The sequence below is a fragment of the Myripristis murdjan genome, chromosome 14 (genome assembly GCF_902150065.1).
Source record: "Myripristis murdjan chromosome 14, fMyrMur1.1, whole genome shotgun sequence".
Classification (NCBI taxonomy): Eukaryota; Metazoa; Chordata; class Actinopteri; order Holocentriformes; family Holocentridae; genus Myripristis; species Myripristis murdjan.
This window is the reverse complement of record NC_043993.1, coordinates 30663013-30682309: the sequence shown is the minus strand read 5'-3', so window position 1 is coordinate 30682309 and position 19297 is coordinate 30663013. Positions and strand designations below refer to the sequence as shown.

Here is a 19297-nt window from a genome sequence, read left to right as displayed (position 1 = left end):
ATGGCAGTTTGGGACACAGCTCAAGATTGATTGTCTTTATGTGACGTTCAAGCATTTAAAGGTGCAGTGTCCAAAACTGAGGTGGGATGACATGAAGTCCCTATAGACTCAAGCACCACATCACATTTTATCCACTGGAGGCTCATCCATTAAGAAACTTCTCTCATTCTCACACATGTAGGGACTCCCTTTACAGCTCTGCATCACATTTTATCCACTGCAGAGGCACTTCTAAATTAAAGGAACACCTAATTTATTATAATGATCTATAATGTATTATTTATTTATTGCATGAAGGGGCAACTTTGGGGGCATTCAATCTTTTTTTCCTGTGTTCTGGACTGACAATGGGGTGCTTCCTCTTGTTTTTGGCACTCAATATGGCAATCCACGTCCATCCTTGGTAGTATAGTGAACACCACTATCCTAGATGTAGGAAAAGCACCATGAGTCTTTCCTATGGTCTTTCCAAGAGATGTTGCTATTCCCTCCTTTTGTGTCCACAGGTCATTTGTGCCTGCCTGGATGTATTTAGACACCACAATTATCCCACCTTGTGCCCAAGAAAAAGCCTTTTCTCCTGAAGGATCTTTCAGTTTGAATCAATCAACATGACAATGTCTGCCAGGGTTGTGCTCTCTGATGTAGTGAGGTCTTCAGGGTGTGTGGTGTGGCTGTCTTGGTTCCTGGTGAGGAGGCTGAGCAGTCTGTGCATACTCAGACTTGTGTGTGACTGTGCAGACCTGAATCCTGACAGCCTGCTGCGCTTCATTATCATCAGCAAGAGTTGTGCAGACAGAGGCAGCTGCTAAAGGAAGAAGAGAGTCCATGGTGGGCATTCATAAGGTAGCCCTGGTAGGCTGAAGAGATGATAAACAGTTAATGTGCAATTTATGCATGTGGATGCACAGCTAGAAATATTGGTTTGAAATATTGCAATATCTCTGACAAAAAATCATACCGATGACTATTAATGCATAAGCTCAAGAGATTTTTGATGAACAGTCATGTGGCTATGATGACCAAGGCAGGGGCGTTGTAGTGGGGGGAAAAGTGGGACTGATTACCCAGGGCCACAATGTGGGAGGGGGCCCTCGAAAGGCCTGAAATAAAAAGGTTTGCCTATTGGCTGGCTATACAAGGGCCCAATAAGATTTATTTTTATGGGGCCCAAAATCCCTGGCGGTGCCCCTGGACCAAGGTGCTACAACGGTCTAATAAGTTCAGAAAAATGCATCTCTTTCCTGTTACACAGCTGTTAAAACCAGCAAAAGACATGCCACAAGTCATATACTTCAAAATACACATGATATCTAGTCTTTTATAACAATGTCACAGTATGAACAATGATTTCAAATATCCGTTCAATGCCATTTAAGATCAGATAAGATATGCCTTTATTGTGCCTTTAATGTACCTATACAAAAAGGGCAACATGAATAGGCAGTGCAAATGATACAATTCAAAAGTGAAACAATAATCCGATGTAGACAGAGCTGCTGTTGTTAAATTAACTAGACTGCTTGGACTAAACATCCACTCTCGACTGGCAGAACCAAATTTGCAGCGCACAAGACCACAGCATTTAAATTGCAATGAAAGCAAGTACCAGTAGAGGGCAGTAACACGACATGGGTGCGTTTACGCTGCCGAGCGTCTACAAGAAGAAGAAGAGAGTCCATGGTGTTTTCCTGGGTGGATGGCCTTCTCTGGATCTAGCCTGTCAAAACTGCCCTAAGACAAGAGCAACGTGGGGTAAAGACGGAGTGAAATGTATGTTGAACTGCTAGCTTATATCACTAAACACACGTTGTAGCGGATCGCGGCGGCTTTCCAAGAGTTTGGAGCTCAAACCCGATCGGACGAGGCTTTGACTGGCATGAGTCGCTACTAGCGCAGCTAACGTTACCTGCTCCAGGAGCGTTACGTTACAGCACGGCGTCTGATCGCTAATGTAAGCCTTTTTTTACTTCTTAGAAACAAACATTTGCTAACTAAGCTTAGCACAAGAATCACCCATTGTAGTTTTACTTTAGAAAACACGCGGATACTGTAGGATTTGGCGATAGTAATTAAGTTAGCTTTTTTTTTTAACAGTATTGTGTTGATAGTTTGCTTCTGTAACTTCAAGATAGCTAAAGTCACTAAATGACAGTTGTTAACCAGCTGTTGCAGTTATTTTACTGGTGTTATCTTCACGCTAAATGTAAGAACTTCATTGTCAAACTTAAACCGTCTTGTCAAACACAAATTGTGCCCCGGTTCCCCCTGAACGCCTTGTTGAAAGTTAACCAAGCCGAGGCTGCTAGCTAGCTGATAGTTAGCTAGGTGCTGTCAGCGTTAGGTAATATTGCTGATGGTACAAATCAAACGGCACCTTGACTAAACCACAAGCAACTTCTAGTGAAGTTTCGTGGTTTGACTGGCAGATTAGACTTGTTGTGTAGTTTGCAAAGTCATGCTTTTTTTTCCCACATTCACCGTCGCGTTAAGTAAACCAACGTTAGCGAGCTACCTGCCACCAAGTGTTGCCCTTTGGTTTTAAATTTAGCTCTAACTCGCTCCCCGTACGCGTCGTTCTCCCCGGATAGAAAAACACACCAAAGTCTGTTCAAAATATGTGAGTTTAATGTGTAAACTCTTTAGATCAATCTACTGGACCTTTTGCAAGTACGGCTTATATACGGCTTGTAGTGTACCAAGATTGTTGAAAATATCTTTAAATAACTGGCTCTTGGCTTTTTTTGCATTTTACATTATTTTATTCTATTAAAATTATAATTGTATTATTATTATAATTTTATTTTATTTTATTTTTATTTTATTATTTTATTTTAATATTTTTATATATGTTATTTATTCTATCCTATTGTTTTATTATTTTATTATTATTATTATTATTATTACTTACTTACTTTATCTGACTTTATTTTAATTGATCTTATCTTATTTTATTGTGTTATCCTACTGTGTTTTTTACCTTTTTATTCTGCTCTTGTTGTGTTATTTTGTGGTGTTTTATCTTGCTGTGCAGCACTTTGGAAACCTTGTGTTTGTTAAATTGTGCTATATAAATAAAGTGGATTGGATTGGATTGGATTGTTTCATATAGTGAATTAAAGAGCTGCTCCTTCATACTGTAGGTGAGTTATGTTTTATAATTATGGGCAGCCTTCTGAACAGAGTTTGGAGCTGCAAGAGGGAATAGCACATATTAGCACACTTTATGTGCTAAGTTATGTTTTAGAGGTCTTATGCTGACTTTGTACGCCATTTTTCATGTTGAGTAATCAGGCCAGTCACACTGACCTGTATTCTGTCTGATAAGTTGTTTGTTTTTGGCTTGTGGCTCACTTGTGAAATTGGTCTTGTATTTTATCCTTTCTGGTAACATTATAACTAAGCAGTAAAATGGCTTAACGTTTCAAGTTTAAGTTGAAGAAAGACCCAAACACCTTGTAATGTGGCTGGGCTGTGTGGACAATGTCAAATATCATGATATCTTTGTCTGAACACTCCATTGATATTGTAGTGGTGACTTTTTGTTCTTTCATGGTGTATTTATATACATGACATTTTGGTAGACAGTCATTAGTAATGTGGATATGATGAACAAGCAGGTAGAGAGGAAGAGTAGATCAGCTGGAACACTCTAATAAATCCAGAAAATTGCATTCCTGTCCTGAAAAGCTGCATTTAAACCAGGAAAAGGCAATGTTTATGCCACATGACAGTATTAGAGTATCCACAAACCCTTATGATATTCATAATATTGTTATACAATCCAGCCCTGTCTTGTTAATACATCGCCTGAATAGTTTGTTGAAAAAAAAATTAAAGATTGTCTTTCGTCTTTCTTTTCTTTATGCTGTTTGTTCTATTTAGCAGGTGCTGTTCAGATTTGTCGGCTCTGATTGAGACCTGAGCAGGCCAAGAGAGAAATCCACTGTCCCCTTCCCCGACCTCCTGTTCCTGACCCTCTCTGAAACACATCTTTCACCATGAATGAAGTCAGTATAGTCAGAGAGGGCTGGCTCCACAAAAGAGGTAAGAATGTCAAGATGAGCAAGGTTTTAGCATGCTGATAATTCAAACTAGAAAATATGCTCAGCTTCACTAGAGTTTAAAACTAAAACCCTTGGGCTCAGTTTGATTTTTCTGGAGCTCCTATGCAAAATATTCATAATGGTCTGATAATACTCAGAAATGCATCTGATTGTCTTGTCCAGGTGAGTACATCAAGACATGGAGGCCCAGGTACTTCATCCTGAAGAGTGATGGCTCCTTCATCGGATACAAGGAGAAGCCTGATGTAACAGACCAGAGCTTACCACCACTCAACAACTTCTCAGTGGCAGGTTAGTCCCCCACATATTAAAACTAGAGTGCAGATAGAGTTACATATTTTTGTCTGAACCCGAGCCGAGATGGGAGCATAATAACCAAGCTTGACCCAAACCTGACAAGCATTTTGTTTTTTTGTGTTTGAACCCAAAACCAACCCCGAGATTGTGCTTGTCCTCCGTCCATTTTTAAAGCTTCTCATGTGAGCCACTTTAGGGTCTTAAATAATTCTCTTCAATATTAATCCTCTTCGCAGAATGCCAGTTAATGAAGACTGAACGCCCCCGGCCCAACACATTTGTCATCCGTTGCTTACAGTGGACCACCGTTATTGAACGCACCTTTCATGTTGACAGCAATGAGGAAAGGTAAGAACAAGGATGAGTACACACTTGAACTTGAGTTATGTTTTGTTGGGTTATGTTTTCATCAGGGTCTTGTTACACTGAAAGCAAAATATTAAGTGACTCTAAAAATTAATTGTTAGCTCTAGCATCCAGCTGTTACCACCTGCTGGTTTAAATGAGGAATGCAAAAGCCATTTTGTGGTGGTTTGGAGCACCAGAGGTATTTTCTCAACACTGTGGCAAGGAAATGTGGTAGACTAATGAGAGTTTATCTCTGTGTTACTGCTCTATCTGGTCACTAAGGATGCCAGGTGCAAAAACAATAGAGACACCATAATCTCCCCGTAACTTGGTTTATTCTGTTAAGAATTAGTAAGTATGGGTGTGATGAGTTTGTGGGGTTTTGCCTCTCAGGGAGGAGTGGATGAGGGCTATCCAAGCTGTGGCCAACGGTCTGAAGATGCGTGAACAGGAGGAGGAGGAACCCATGGATGTCTTCGGCTCCCCAAGTGAATGCAGCCTGGAGGAGATGGAGGTCGCCATGTCCAAGAGCCGCACCAAAGTGGTGAGAATATCTGCTGTTGTGTGTATATATATGATGGTCGGCAGTTTGACTTAATAAAACATAAAATTAAGTGTTCATATCACAGAAACAAAGGTGACAGTGAAATTTTATCATCTAAACCCAGCCTAGTTAAGTGTGACAGTAGAGTTGTTTGTTTTAGTCTCTCTTTTGTGAGAAATCAGTGTAGTGGGAGTAGTCTTATTTCCTTCTGGCATTTACAGATGAAGCCTTAAATTGAACTTTTTTGAAATTGCAGACATCTGTATGGTAAATCGAAACAATCACAGTGTTCAGCAGCTTGTCACCAGAAAAGCATTAGTTGTATAAAGCCATGTGTTTTCAGTATTTTTCCCATTTTTCCCCATTGGTCACCTTTTCCTTATTTGGCACAAAGCTGATTGATTTTTTTTTTTTTTTTTTTTTACCCCCTGGCCCAAGGCTGACATGTTTGTGTCATTACTCAATCAGATGAAACTTTAAAGATCCCACTGGGAAATTTTGAAATTAAAATGCTACTGGATGAGCCCATGATACATTTTGCTGTTAGTGGGGAAATATAATTGACAGTGACACTATAATACAATACTGTAATGTTGAACGGTGCTCTTAAAGATGAGATGTGAAAAAGCAGGTATGGGACAGACGCAGTACATGTCTAAAGAACCAGTCAGCTGTGCCTCTTTCAGTACAGCTTGTTTTTCTTTTATATAAGTTGTTTGTATGTTCAAAAGTTATTTAAATATCCCCCTTTTTGAATTCCCTCACCTCAGTCTGAGATTGATTAATCGGGTCCTTAAGAGCCACCTTGTCTACTTTCCAGACAATGAGCGACTTTGAGTACCTGAAGCTGCTTGGCAAGGGGACGTTTGGGAAAGTGATCCTGGTCAAAGAAAAGTCCACTGGTGTGCACTATGCCATGAAAATACTGCGCAAAGAGGTCATCATCGCCAAGGTAAAGAGGAAATCTGTTTGTGAATGCAGTTCAACTGGATCAAGATGGAGGTTTCCTGTTCTCTGGCTTTTTTCCCTTTCAAGTGCGAAGGACATTTGAATGCCTCGCACTGTTATTGGCAGAAAAAAAAAAAGATGAAGTCAAACCAGAAGATTACTATCTTGATATCTTGATACATCTAGCCCCTCATCAGCTGCATAGCACATAGGGGACTAGCGGTGTGTAAAGGTATTATGTTGCATACAGTGTGTGTCCAGTGTTTCTGACAGGAATCTGTGTGTGTGCAGGATGAAGTGGCCCACACAGTTACAGAAAGCAGAGTGTTACAAAACACGCGGCATCCCTTCCTCACGGTGAGTGCAGCATCCTTTCCCCACTTCTTACATGCTTGTACATAAGTGTAGTACTGCACTAGTTAAAAAAAAAAAAAACAGGCTCTATCTCGAACACAACAGCCAGCTTTTAGCCACTTGAGATTTGATTTTTCAAGAGCCAAGTGGTATTTTTGGATAATCTGTGAGCTCTGAGTGAAGAGCCCCTCTTGGATTGTTCCTCAGCCACTTGGCTCACAACCAGCAGCGCTGCTCACCATGCACCATCGTATATTGTTTAGCAACTGTGCAATCAGGTTTGTTGCATTATTGCTAAATAACTGCTGGTAAAGTAAGTATCCATTGTCTAATTTCTTACTGCAAAGACAGTTGAGTGACAGTTTTAGAACATTCAATGGCTGTATACAGTAGAAATCAATTCAGTACACTCATATTGACGAATGGGTACAATGGGTTGCATGTTTGATAGATAAATACTTTATTTGTCCCTGTGGGGGAAATTGATTTGCAGCATAATCACAAAGGCATTTCATGTCAACATAAGCGTCACCAATAGACAGTCAACACTCAAATCCATATAATATCTGGCACAGATTAGGAGCAAAACAAAAAAGAAACAGGAGAACCATAGTTAGGATGGGAAACTCCTACCCAGACCGTCTGGCCATCCTGTTTAATTAATTCTATACATTGCCTGTTTAAAAACTTAATGGCTTGCGGGACAAATTCAAATTTTGATCTGATTTCAGTCAATATCGGGGAAAAATTTGTCAGTCTGTCACATGCTCACTTGTTTGTAGCTCCTTCTCGGATTAGTCTGCATTTATTTGTTTGCCTTAGTTCGCTTCACACACCTCCTCAACCTTATGTCCGCCCGTATCTCAGGGGTTTTCAGATATTATCTTGACAAATCTTGTTTTTAAATGAATATCGAGAAACTGACACTGATAAAGCCTATTAGCGAAACTAGCTTACTTGGGCGTGATATGAGAACACATGTTGGGGAAATACCCTCATTAGATGTCAGTGCTTCCCCCTGGGCTGCTAATCCACAATACTGTGTTTGTGTCAGTCCATTCACATAGCAACAAAACAGTTCCCAAATAACACTGCTAGCACATACGCAAATGCGATTATGCCAACATAAAAAACAATTCCCTGTACCTTTTTTTTTTCATGTAAATATTAGGTTGTTCCTTCCTGGCACAAGATAACTATGCAGACCTTGCCTACAGACAATACCTGCTGGATCTACTTTCCAATTCAAAGAGAAAAATAATGAGAAAAGAGTTTTTTTAATTTCCCCCAAAAATGGGAACCAGATCTTGCTGTTTTTATACTGGCATAATCTACTCTGTGATTATGTTTGAGCTGTTTTGCCCCACCATGGAAGTGAATGGAGAGACACAAATGCAGTGTTGTGGATTAGCAGCCCAGGGGGGCACAGAGCAACTGATGAGGATATTTTACAACCGTGTGGACTCGCATCACACCCAGGGAGCTGGACAAGTCAACACTCTGCCAGCGTTTAACTTGTGAAGGTAGCCGGTCTAGTTTGTGACCACTGTCGGCTTTACAGTGCACACCAGGAAACCTCGGTCCCTGTTGTGTTTACATAACATGTTCTTCCAGCATGCCATGTGCATGGGGGTGACACATCACACACACAGTGCCAGCTTTAAAAAATATTCCAAAATAAGGCTTTGCAAATGTCTTTGGAGGAGGGAAAATTTATTCAGTATAATTATCAAGCATCAAGGACGCACACAATGTGTTTTGGTGAGAAATTGAAGTGTGTTTACAGTGAAAACTATTTTGTGTGCCTTTTTTAAATGTCTCCTTGATCAGTTTTACAGAGGCAGGGTGGCTGATTTGTGATAGAACAGTAATACTGTACGTTTAAACTCAGAGTATTTTGAAGTCTGACACAAATATGGATTGAAGCTGCTTGTATTCTGCATTCATATTAAATACCTTAAAATTTGAACATTTTTATAGCCGAAAAAATACAAGGCTTCATTGTTTCCTACCAAAATATATTCGTATCAGGGTGGAAACAGCATTTAGACCATCAACTCTGGAAGCCAGACTGGTAAAATAGAAAAACATAATCACTGTCTGTCATGTCATTGCATTGGAGCCGGATGACACTGACAGGCAAATCTAAGCTTGATATATTGCAAACAAATGTATTGATATAGATCTAAATAATAAAGTGTGTGTGTATGTTTTATTTGTTTGTTCATTTCTGTTTCTTACCTCATAATTCTTGTCTTCCAGACACTGAAATACGCTTTCCAAACCCATGATCGGTTGTGCTTTGTAATGGAATATGCCAACGGAGGCGAGGTGGGCCATATTCACGTCTTCACACACAAATAATCTCACATGGTGTCCGCAGCTCAGCATGAACACTCAACCAGATCATCTTCAACCTTTTTCTAAGTGTTGGGCTCCATCTGCTCTTGCCTCCCGCAGCTTTTCTTTCACCTGTCACGGGAACGAGTGTTCACGGAAGACCGGGCGCGATTCTACGGCGCTGAAATCGTGTCAGCACTGGAGTACCTCCATTCACGTGATGTAGTTTACCGGGATCTAAAGGTGAAAGCCCTTTAACAGCCCTCAGCATTGACCTTATCTAAAACCCACATAGGTTGTACAACATGACTTCAGATAGACGGTTTAGGGTCTTATTTTGATTCTGTGGGGAATTTAGAGAAGCTTTTTTTTTTTTTTTTAATTGAATTTATAATACATTTTTCATTCTCTGGATCCAAAAGTCAAAACTTAACATTTTACAGGTGAGATGGACACTGCAGAGTAATTTTTAATTTGCCTTATTAATTGTTGTCGTCACAGATTTGAGCACTGAAGTCAGTTTCATTTTATTTTTGAGATTACTTGGAAGTTGAGGTTTAAAAAGGTGAGGAAATAAATTAAAAGGAACATTTTCAAGTCTCAAGACATTTAAGGCATGGATTGCTCCAAATGCAGCAGATTGAGGAAAATGGTGTTAATATCACGCTCACTTGCTCATAACTGTTCAAACTCTGCTTCTGCACTTTGAAAGGAAATGCTCCACTTAATTTAATCTGAAATTAATGTCAGCTGCACGTTGTCGGGACAGAATTGGTGTTTTTCCCTTTTTAACCTCAACAATGAGGACTAACAATGTTGAAGCTTGCCTTGTGCATAGTAAAATTAGTATGCAACCCAGAACAATTAGTTTCAACGTATTATTAATAATTACAATTACTGTTACATTTACATTGCCAAGCTAATATTGGTTTAGTTCCTAGGTACTTCTTAAGGGAAAGGGAGGAATTTATGACCCTGATCAGTGACCATTAGAAATGTCAGAGTTTTTTGCCCTTTTACATTAATTTCTGGCAAATAACACCCACGTAATCTCCATCCCTTCTGTCCCCTTGAGCTACGGTCGTCTTTAATTAGCACAAACAATTTAGTCACATTTTCACAGTAAGCAGAGTAGGACATTCAGTCACAGCAGAGATGCAAGAGAAACATCTAGCAAAGAAGTGATGTTCACCATTCTAAGGATTGGGATAATACTGCTTTGTTATGTGCGTTTGTTGGATTGAGAACCAGGCTCTGGCCTTCATGGATGAAATAAATGTCTTGTGGGGCCAGTGGCTCTCAGTCCGTCATAGAGCGGTTAGATTTGCAATAGACAGGACAGAAAGGGAGTTTTTAAAGGCCAGAAATTCCAGCGCCTGGCCAGTCATTGGTGTTAATTAAAGACCCAAGCGCCGCACACATGTTCTCACACTTATATTTATTACTTTATCCATCTGTCCGTCACATGTGATTTCTTAGCCTCTGCTGCCTGTTTTGGATTACAGGCCGGCGAATGATGTATCTTGACACTGGGGTCTAGTATTTTGAATATAAACTTGATTGGCGTACCACAGCGCCATCACATGGTTAAAACATCCTCAAGCTTCAGCCAGCAATGTCTCAGATAACACGCATAATGAAAATAAATTTACTCTCAGGAAAACTTGTGGATAACGCAAATATATTTTTTTTTATAAAGATCCTTACACTTCTAAGCTCATGATGTGGCACTTGGCCCCCTAAGAGCACACTCACATCTCTTTTGTCTGTATATGTTCTCTCTCTCTCTCTCTCTTTCTCTCTCTCTCTCTCTCTTTCTCTCTCAGCTGGAGAATCTGATGCTGGACAAGGACGGCCATATCAAAATCACTGACTTTGGTCTGTGTAAGGAGGGCATCACCCCTGATGCCACCATGAAGACTTTCTGTGGAACTCCTGAGTACCTGGCGCCCGAGGTACAGCACACCACAAACCTCATGGGTCACATCACACATGTTAAACTGTGCTTCTGCCTGCCCTCCACGTTAACATTTTCACATCCCACAAATGTTTATTCGCCCTCAGTGTCCCCACTTCATGTATTTCTCACAAGCACCAGCTGTCAGATAATTTAAGCTAATTAACTGCAAACATGAATACATTACCTGTGTATTTAACGATTTTGGAGCCATGTGTCATCGCTGCATGTTTTTTTTTCTCCTTATCACCTTACCTGATTCATATCTTCTTGATCATCTTGTTTGTGCTAGATAGAGCTAAAATTCAGTGTGACGTTACTGTATGTGAAAGGATGCACAAATCAGTGTATAGGTCTATATCAAACTTATAATTTGTATATTTAATATTGATTAGATGATTACCTTTAGAAACACTCTGGTCCCCTGGTACTTCAGGGGATGGTCTTTTATTAAAATACTGAAATTCATATTTTGGAGATTAAGCGATAGAAGGGTTTTTTGTTTGTTTGTTTGTTTGTTATTCTTTTTTTAAATACACAAACTGATCCAAAGCACTGATATGAGCTTTAGGGAGATAGTGTAACTTGAAATAGTTAATTTTGGATCTGTATAGATACAATGAGTACATGTATTTTAGGTTTTTCAATTATATGGACGTAAATCTGTGAAATTCAAAAAACTTCACATTGGCATGAGCAGAAATGTAGCTCCAAATAATAATGTCAGTCAGCCTCACACAACCATGATTGTGTTTCGTGTAACAAAGCCAGGTTCGGCCCCATTCAAAATGAAACTCCCAGTAGTCTTTTATAATTGAGTTACAAACAATATGTGACCTTGTATTGATACTAAGAAGTACATACTTAGGTCTGAGGAATGCACAGTTTACTCACGTCCTCTATGACCTTCGGGTATTGAAGTCCCTCATCTCATCTGATGAAGAGCATCATGGCAGAAATGTTACAGTCTAATACATAGAGTTTATTTTTGCACGGAGCAAGAGTCGCACCTCACTCGTCTTCTTTGCTGTCTTAAAGGCAGCACCTTGAACAACATAGTGTATGAAGGGTACTGAAGTCCTAAAATTCAAAGAGTCGTCTATCAGTGTGGCTTTGCATGTGAAAGTTCCTAGTCTACTTTTAAGGTCTGTGACTAAAGGCTGAATTATGCTTCCGCGTAGGAAGAGCGTACGGGGGTTGTGCGAAGCACGCATTTCCTACACAGCGCGTGTGTGTCCAACATACCTCTGCGAAACACACTGAGCAATCCTCCGCCCACCAACGTAGACCCTGTGACGTATGGTCGCCGCTCTTCTGTACGTCTTTGTAATGGCGAGTGGACGAGTCGTATAGGTGCGGGTACTTGCGCACCTCCTCGGCCAGGCGTTCTTCCGCGAGATCCAGCACTCTCCAAAGTTTTCAAAGACAACCGACGAGTCGAGACACAACAGTTGTTTTAAAAACGGCGCTGCCGGCCGGCACAACAACAGGATGTGATGCCGGTTGCAACGAAATGCCAGAAATGATGTACTTCGGCGGACCAATCACAGCTCTTGTGGGGCTGCGTAGGGTCCGCGTAGTTACAATTTTTGGGAGGCACGCGGCAAGGCCCTGCGGCGGTCGCACAACCCCCGTAAGCTTCGCACAACCTCCGTACGCTCTTCCTACTCGGAAGCATAATTCAGCCTTAAGAAAACTGGTTTGGTTGCCCCCTGCAGGAAGTAACTGCTGTAAAAGGTTCATAAGGGAACTCTCTGTTCGTCCCCCAGGTCCTAGAAGACAATGACTACGGCCGGGCGGTGGACTGGTGGGGTCTGGGTGTGGTCATGTATGAGATGATGTGTGGCCGGCTGCCTTTCTACAACCAAGACCACGAGCGTCTGTTTGAGCTCATCCTCATGGAGGAGATCCGCTTCCCCAGGAACCTGGCACCAGAGGCCAAGTCCCTGCTGGCCGGCCTGCTCAAGAAGGACCCCAAGCAGAGGTACTTTTGCCCGGCTGGCTGTGTGGCTTGTGTGTTTGGGTATGAGAGAGATATGAAATCAGTGCTTAGATTATCATGTGTCGTCTGACAGGTTAGGTGGAGGTCCTAATGATGCCAAAGAAGTAATGAGCCACAAATTCTTCATCTCCATCAACTGGCAGGATGTGGTACAGAAGAAGGTAAGAAATTGTTAAAAAAAAAAAAAAAAAAAAAAAAAAACAGGATACAAGAAGTTGAGCTGGAACTTGTTTTGCGGTCACAAAAAGAGGATGTCCTGGGCTTGTTTATTCAGTTTTCATAGCTGTGATGTCAGATGTGTTCCAGAATAAACCCTGACACAAGTCACAGGCAAAGCTCCTACCAGACATGGCACTCTTTCTGCTAAACATTTTTATATCTGTTTCGGTTCCTATAGTATCTATAGCCGTATTTTTGTCAAGCTATAACAACAATTATAAGCTGTTGAGTTGAAACAAATAAAAAGGCTTTGAACACAGAATTGCTTTAACAAACAGCTACAGCAACAAAAGAAGACAGGTTTACCTGGGCCTCGTTGTGAAGTCTGCAGAGACGAGCAACAAAATTGGAAAATACTTTGACAAACCTCAAAGTGACAGTCACTGAAAACCAGGAACATTTAACTGTGTGATTGCATTTCGTACATAGTTCATAGACAGTCCCACAGGGGCAACATGAGTTACTGTCTATAAAGCAGAATAGCTAGTGTTAGTTAGTCCACGGCCAAATAATGTTAGCTGAAGATAGTAATAGTTAAACGATGATGATAAAAATTGGTGCTGAATAAGTAATAAATATAAATACATATAACTAAACACATCCCCACACATCCATACATACATGCAAACACACACCAGCAATAAGTGACAACAAATTAGATAAAATTACAACTCACTGCTTATGTGTCTAGTTAACAGCCAAATACAGTCAAATGCAGTTTGAAATGGGAGTGCACACCACTTTGTTTACTGATGTTAATGATGAGGATGAGGAAGGATAAACCTCTCTGGTTCATGCTAAGACTAATAACCCAAAGTATTAGTGGATTAGTGTGAATCCAATGTTTTATAACAACAATAGGGTAAAAGGCTCTTATATTTTGGGTTACACTGGGGTAAAAGACTTGTCCTGAACTCCTGAGGCATTTCTAAATGATATTGTTTTGGAAACTGCATTGTCTGCCTTAAAAGCTCATTACCTGCATTTGGATGCATGCATGATCCAGCGCTGGGGGGGGGGTCAGTCAAATCAGTGAAAGCATGGAAAGCATCTTTCATCAGGTGATGCATGTATTGAAAGTCTTGCTGTTACTTTTTTTGCCAGCAGAAGTTGGTGTCATTTGTGCTTTCTGTGCTTTCAAAACAAATATGTTCAGGTCACTATTCTGGTGGAAAAATTGCAGCTAATAGTCGGACAACAGTTACAGGATATCTACTGTTTTTTTTTTTTTTTTTTTTTTCAGAAGTACAAAATCAAGTGACCCAAATTTTATGTTGTTTTTTTTTAGACTTGTCTTAAATATAAAGTGCATTCAGAAAGTAGAAAGTTTTCCAACCCCCTTCACTTTTTTCACATTTGTTATGTTGCATGCTTACGCTAAAATCATCAGTCTATAGTCAGCACCCCATATTGACAAATTGAAAACAGAATTCTTTGTACACCTGGATTTGAGGATTTTCTGCTATTCTCCTCTGCAGATCCTCTCAAGCTCCATCAGACTTCCACTTCGTTATTATGGAGTATTTAGTGTAGATTGATGAGGGGAAAAATGAACTTAAACAATTGTAGCGTAAGGCTGCAACATAACAAATGTGGAAAAAAGTGAAGGGGTTCTGAATACTTTGTGAATGCACTTCAGGAAGTAGTGAGTCTTAATTTTATTAGTTTGGCAGGTTGACATTTAATTTCCTGGTGTCTTTTTTCTTACGCTGGGTCATTGTAGAGCTCCATCATCATGATAATCTCTGTTCAGCTGAGATTAGTATGTTTTTCCAGGTTTTTGTTTGCTCAGCTGGTCTTAAATCCAATGCCTGTTTGCATTTAAAAAAAAAAAAAAAAAAAAGTTCAGCCTTCAGAAAGCAACAGATACCCTGTAGTTTCAGGAGATGTGACATCTCGTGGAGTTTCCGGTGGGAAAATTTTTTACAGACACCATTTCAGAACATCCAAACCCGTTTTGACCTGTTGTACAGTGAGAATTAACATTTTTGTCAGGCCACTCCAAGTCTGCAATGTTATTTATTTGACCGTTGGTGTCCATTGCTTATTCATTAAAGCATTTCTTCAACAACAAAAATCCTCTCCAGCTAAAGTTAGTGTGAAAACTTGTTTTGTGACTGTGACGAAGTTTTATGGGACTTTGCCTCTTCCGTTCACTCTGTCTGACTTGACACATCCGAAGTTGTGTGTAAATACTTTGATGGAAATCCAGCCCCTGTGGTTCTGAGTGGTTGACTCACTCCGTTACTGGTCCGTGTTTTCTTCCCGCCACAGCTCACCCCGCTCTTCAAGCCGCAGGTAACATCAGAGACGGACACCCGGTACTTTGATGACGAGTTCACTGCACAGACCATCACGCTCACACCCCCAGACAAGTGTAAGTATTATGAGCTGCATTTCCATAAATCATACAGGTTAAAACATACCCATTAACAATTAAATCATGCCAAAAGCTCTGTCTGAGGTCAGAGGTCAAAGAGCAGCTGGTCAAGGGATTCAATCCCATGTGCATTTCTGATTTTGTTTAGCAAATGTGTTTCCATTGCACATTATCCTTTTTTTCGTCAAAAATAAAAGCAAGCGCATAAGCGCTTAGCAACATTTTTGTCGTTCAACATTTTCCGTTTCCATCAAGCATTTTTTTTTAATTCAGTACAGCAAAATGTGCAGAAAAAGTGGTTGACGGAAATGCGGTTATTATCTGTGTTGAGGGCTTTAGGCCTGGATGGCCAATCAGCAGGGACTTATCCATTGGCAGCAATGGAAAACGCAGGTCTGATTTGATTCATGTATAGTGACTTTTCCTCTATTTCTTTGTTTTGTTTTGTAGATGACAGTCTGGATAGTGAGGATACCAACCAGCAAGCACATTTCCCCCAGTTCTCCTATTCTGCTAGCATAAGAGAGTGATACTGTCCCCACCACCACCACCACCACACACACACAAAAACACACACAGCAAACACACACACACACACATGAGGCATGAAGACAGACACCCCATACAGCTGTAAATGACCAGAATCTCCGTACAACACAGTGGAGTTTTGGTCCCGGCAGGATCCAAGTGCCTAGACTGGCGGCCATATTGCTCTCTACAAGCCCCCCTCCCTCGTCCACACTACGGACAAAGCCTGGCCGCGTTGGCTGTACTGTATCAAACTGGACTTCTGTACCTCACACTGTCATCAGCACAAACCAACAACACAATCAGGACTCCGTCAAGCACCTTCGGATGGCCTATACCTGACTGCTGCTGCTTCTCTGGACTGTAAAACCACCGGTCATTTCTAGCGCTCTTTCTCTCCCTCTTATTTTTATAAGTCTTCTAAGTCTTATAAGAAGCCATACAGTTTCTCCGCAACTTTTCCAAGTGCTCTTCTTTGGAGCTGGCTGTTACCAGTGGTGACAAGCCACTCCTTGCATGAGAGTGGGGGACAAGTGTGGCAATTTATAGGCTGTTTTTTTTTTTTTTTTTTTTTTTTTTTCCTGCTAGGTGTGTGTTTCTTGAGAAAACGGGCATCAAATCCAAAATGAATGTCATCATATTTGTCGGAGAGAGAGTGTGAGAGCATGAGGTTTATTTTGTGTGTGTGTGTGTCTTTTATATAACGCTTGCCCAATATGCATCAGGAACAACAGATGAACTTGGTAATACTGCAGATACACGAGTCTCCTCAGTGGAAACCTATTACAGTGCGAACAGTGAGGTGTGGGAGAGAGGGTGTCCTTTTTAACCTGTATGCAATGACAAATTGAACTCGTATTATTAGTTTGCTCTTGTCTCGGAATGTGATCTCTGTTAATAGATCTCAAGTGCTACACAGCAGCGAATGGGAATTGGGAATAGCTAAATGCACAAGGTGTATATGTTATTTTTTTAAAACAAGGTTTTTAATTCTAACACTTTTTTTTTTTTTTTTGGATCGTTGATCAGAGAAAATACACGCCAGCCATGCAATTGAAGAGGGTCAATAAGCACTTAGTTACTTCAAGCAGACCTCAGTTTTCAGTTTTCTCAGATGGACCATGTGCATACTGTAGATGAAAGCTTCCTGGTTAGGTGTCTTTTTTTTTTTTTTTTTTTTTTTTTTTTTTTTTTGTCAACACCCATTCAAAATACCTATTCATAAACTGGGAGTAATAAACACCCAAATTTACTTTGGCACCAAACTGGGTGCCTTTGTAAATTCATTATCTGTTCATTATTTGCTGAATCCCCATCGTGGCTGAGGGGCTAATAATATCCACATGAAGTTTACAGTCATAGCTAAATTATTATGCCAAGCTAATTGTGTCTCTAAAGAGTGAAAATAACTTCACATCAGATCATAACTCACCAGCTTGTACTCTGCCAGCCAGAGTACACAGTGGTGGCTGTCAGTTTACTCTTTTTCACCTCCTCATGGCCAAACTGTGTCTGTCCACCTGTTTTCTAAATCCTATTTTTCTGGTGTTCCTGTGCATCCAGTGTACTTTTTTTCTCTTCAAATTAGCATGTGACATTGGATGTGAGTGGAAATACCTGAGCTGCACGCCATACGTTAAAAGGGAGCTGGAGAACTGAAAATCCTCATCCAGGGAAGCTGATGCATTTCATGAACATGGTCCATTGTGAAATTTGTGTTTCAGTGCAATTACTCCTTGCAATGACGTCTCTTTTTTTTTTCCTTTTTCTTTTTCTCCTTTTGAATTTTCTCAGTTCGTCCCATCCATCAAAATACGACAGCACAGTGGAACATTATGAAATGTTAACTGGGAAGGGTGCACCTTTTTCAAGGTGCAGTATTGGGTGTGTTATAACCGGAAATGCGCCCACCTTTGTATTTGGTGCTACTCCTCTGAGTCACTGGCGATGAATAGAAGGCCAGTGCAGATGACCCGCTTGAATTCCCCATCACTCAAAGTGCCCTCTGTCCCATGTGCTGTTTTCAGTTTGTTTCCGTTATTTTATTATTACTTTTTTTGTTTGTTTTTGCCTTGTTTTCCCCTCCGGTTTCTTTTCTCAACTTGCTGTTTTACCCCCATCTTTTCCCGTATCCCGAAACCCTTTGAACGATGATAATCTCAAATAAGGAAATTCATAATGGTTGAAAGAAATGTATGATGTTGTTTTTTTTTTTCCCAGTTACGTTATTCTATTCAATCAATCCATTTCTTTTTGTCTATGAATGTAATTCCGAAAGACAATGATCGAATACATGTTTTTGTCTTAATACATTTTCATCTGTCTGTGTCTGCATCGTCATTGTGTTTGTATCTTCATGGTTTTCTGCCTATCAGCTGAGGCCTTCACCTCCGATATTCAGGTGCTAAACCTCTCGTACCACCACCTGGCTTGAAGATGCCCTGCCTGTTGTGAATTTGACAGTGTGTGTTGGCATAATCAGCTGAAAATTCTTGCACGTGTCCGGGCCTCAGTTTGAAGTAGTCAAAGTCACACCATGCAACTTTTCACTTTGAGGCAGCAAGTATATCATTAGTCGCACCCCTCTCGCCTTCGAGATGACGTTCCTGCACCAACGCATGTCACTCATCTTGATGAATTTTCTCCCATGTGGAATATGACCACACACACACACTCCTCTGCAGCAAACTGAATAATACATTAGCCGCAGGATAGTAAGTGAATCAATCATGCGGAGAAGAAGTGTGGGTGAAAATCTCCCAAGTTATGTCTTGACAAAAAAAAAAAAAAAAAAAAAACATCTCTGCAACATCACACACTATTCACCTAAAGCAGCAGAGGATACATGTTCCAATTGCAGTATTACATAATCAGGTAATAAACAATGTGGGGAGGTTTTTTTGTGAGTGTGAGTGTGTGTGTGGTGTGTGTTTTGCCAGATTGTGGGGCTGCTGTGTTCTCCCGTCCAGACACACGGGAGCCTCACGGTGCTTTTCAACACTCCCCCAGCAGGGAACATGTGCTGCCGGGGAGCGACCACGCCTCCTCCGCCTTTTACTCACATGTTACAGCACACATTCATACTGTGTTATGCTGCGTTCAGGTCCTATGGGAATAAGCAAAGGGAAATCCCGACTGTAGACTTAACGTTGCTCCCTTTTTATACCACACATAAAACTTGAGCGAACGATGCGTTTGGTTCATAATTTTACAGCAAACACACGGATCTGCAGAGCAACTTGTAATGTGAAGAAATGGGCTCACTTAGTGTAAAAACATTGTTCACCATGTTTGCCGACGGACATTGCTGTTG

General features: G+C 40.7%; 1 protein-coding gene across 5 annotated transcripts; it reads left to right on the top strand.

Annotated features, from left to right (window-relative positions):
• Positions 1-1639: 1639 nt before the first annotated feature.
• On the top strand, positions 1640-18297 carry LOC115371125 (RAC-beta serine/threonine-protein kinase-like). 5 transcript variants are annotated; one of them, XM_030068281.1, is made up of 14 exons: positions 1640-1773; positions 3886-4047; positions 4230-4358; positions 4601-4712; positions 5106-5256; positions 6077-6208; positions 6496-6561; positions 8821-8889; positions 9019-9141; positions 10725-10853; positions 12625-12839; positions 12931-13018; positions 15351-15453; positions 15907-18297. In XM_030068281.1, the coding sequence occupies exons 2-14, from the start codon at positions 4002-4004 to the stop codon at positions 15984-15986; spliced, it is 1443 nt and encodes a 480-aa protein (XP_029924141.1). In that variant the 5' UTR covers positions 1640-1773; positions 3886-4001; the 3' UTR covers positions 15987-18297. The 5 variants fall into 5 exon arrangements, with proteins under 5 accessions (XP_029924141.1, XP_029924143.1, XP_029924142.1 ...); XM_030068283.1 differs by having other exon boundaries at positions 1674-1773; positions 3889-4047; XM_030068282.1 differs by having other exon boundaries at positions 1688-1954; positions 3889-4047.
• Positions 18298-19297: the final 1000 nt, after the last annotated feature.

What these genes read in the sequence shown, in the direction of transcription:
- LOC115371125 (XM_030068281.1), top strand. Translation starts at nt 4,002, where the DNA reads ATGAATGAAGTCAGTATAGTCAGAGAGGGCTGGCTCCACAAAAGAG. An exon ending in GTTGACAGCAATGAGGAAAG is followed by an intron (nt 4,713 to 5,105) that starts GTAAGAACAAGG and finishes TTTGCCTCTCAG; the next exon opens with GGAGGAGTGGATGAGGGCTA. An exon ending in AATATGCCAACGGAGGCGAG is followed by an intron (nt 8,890 to 9,018) that starts GTGGGCCATATT and finishes TGCCTCCCGCAG; the next exon opens with CTTTTCTTTCACCTGTCACG.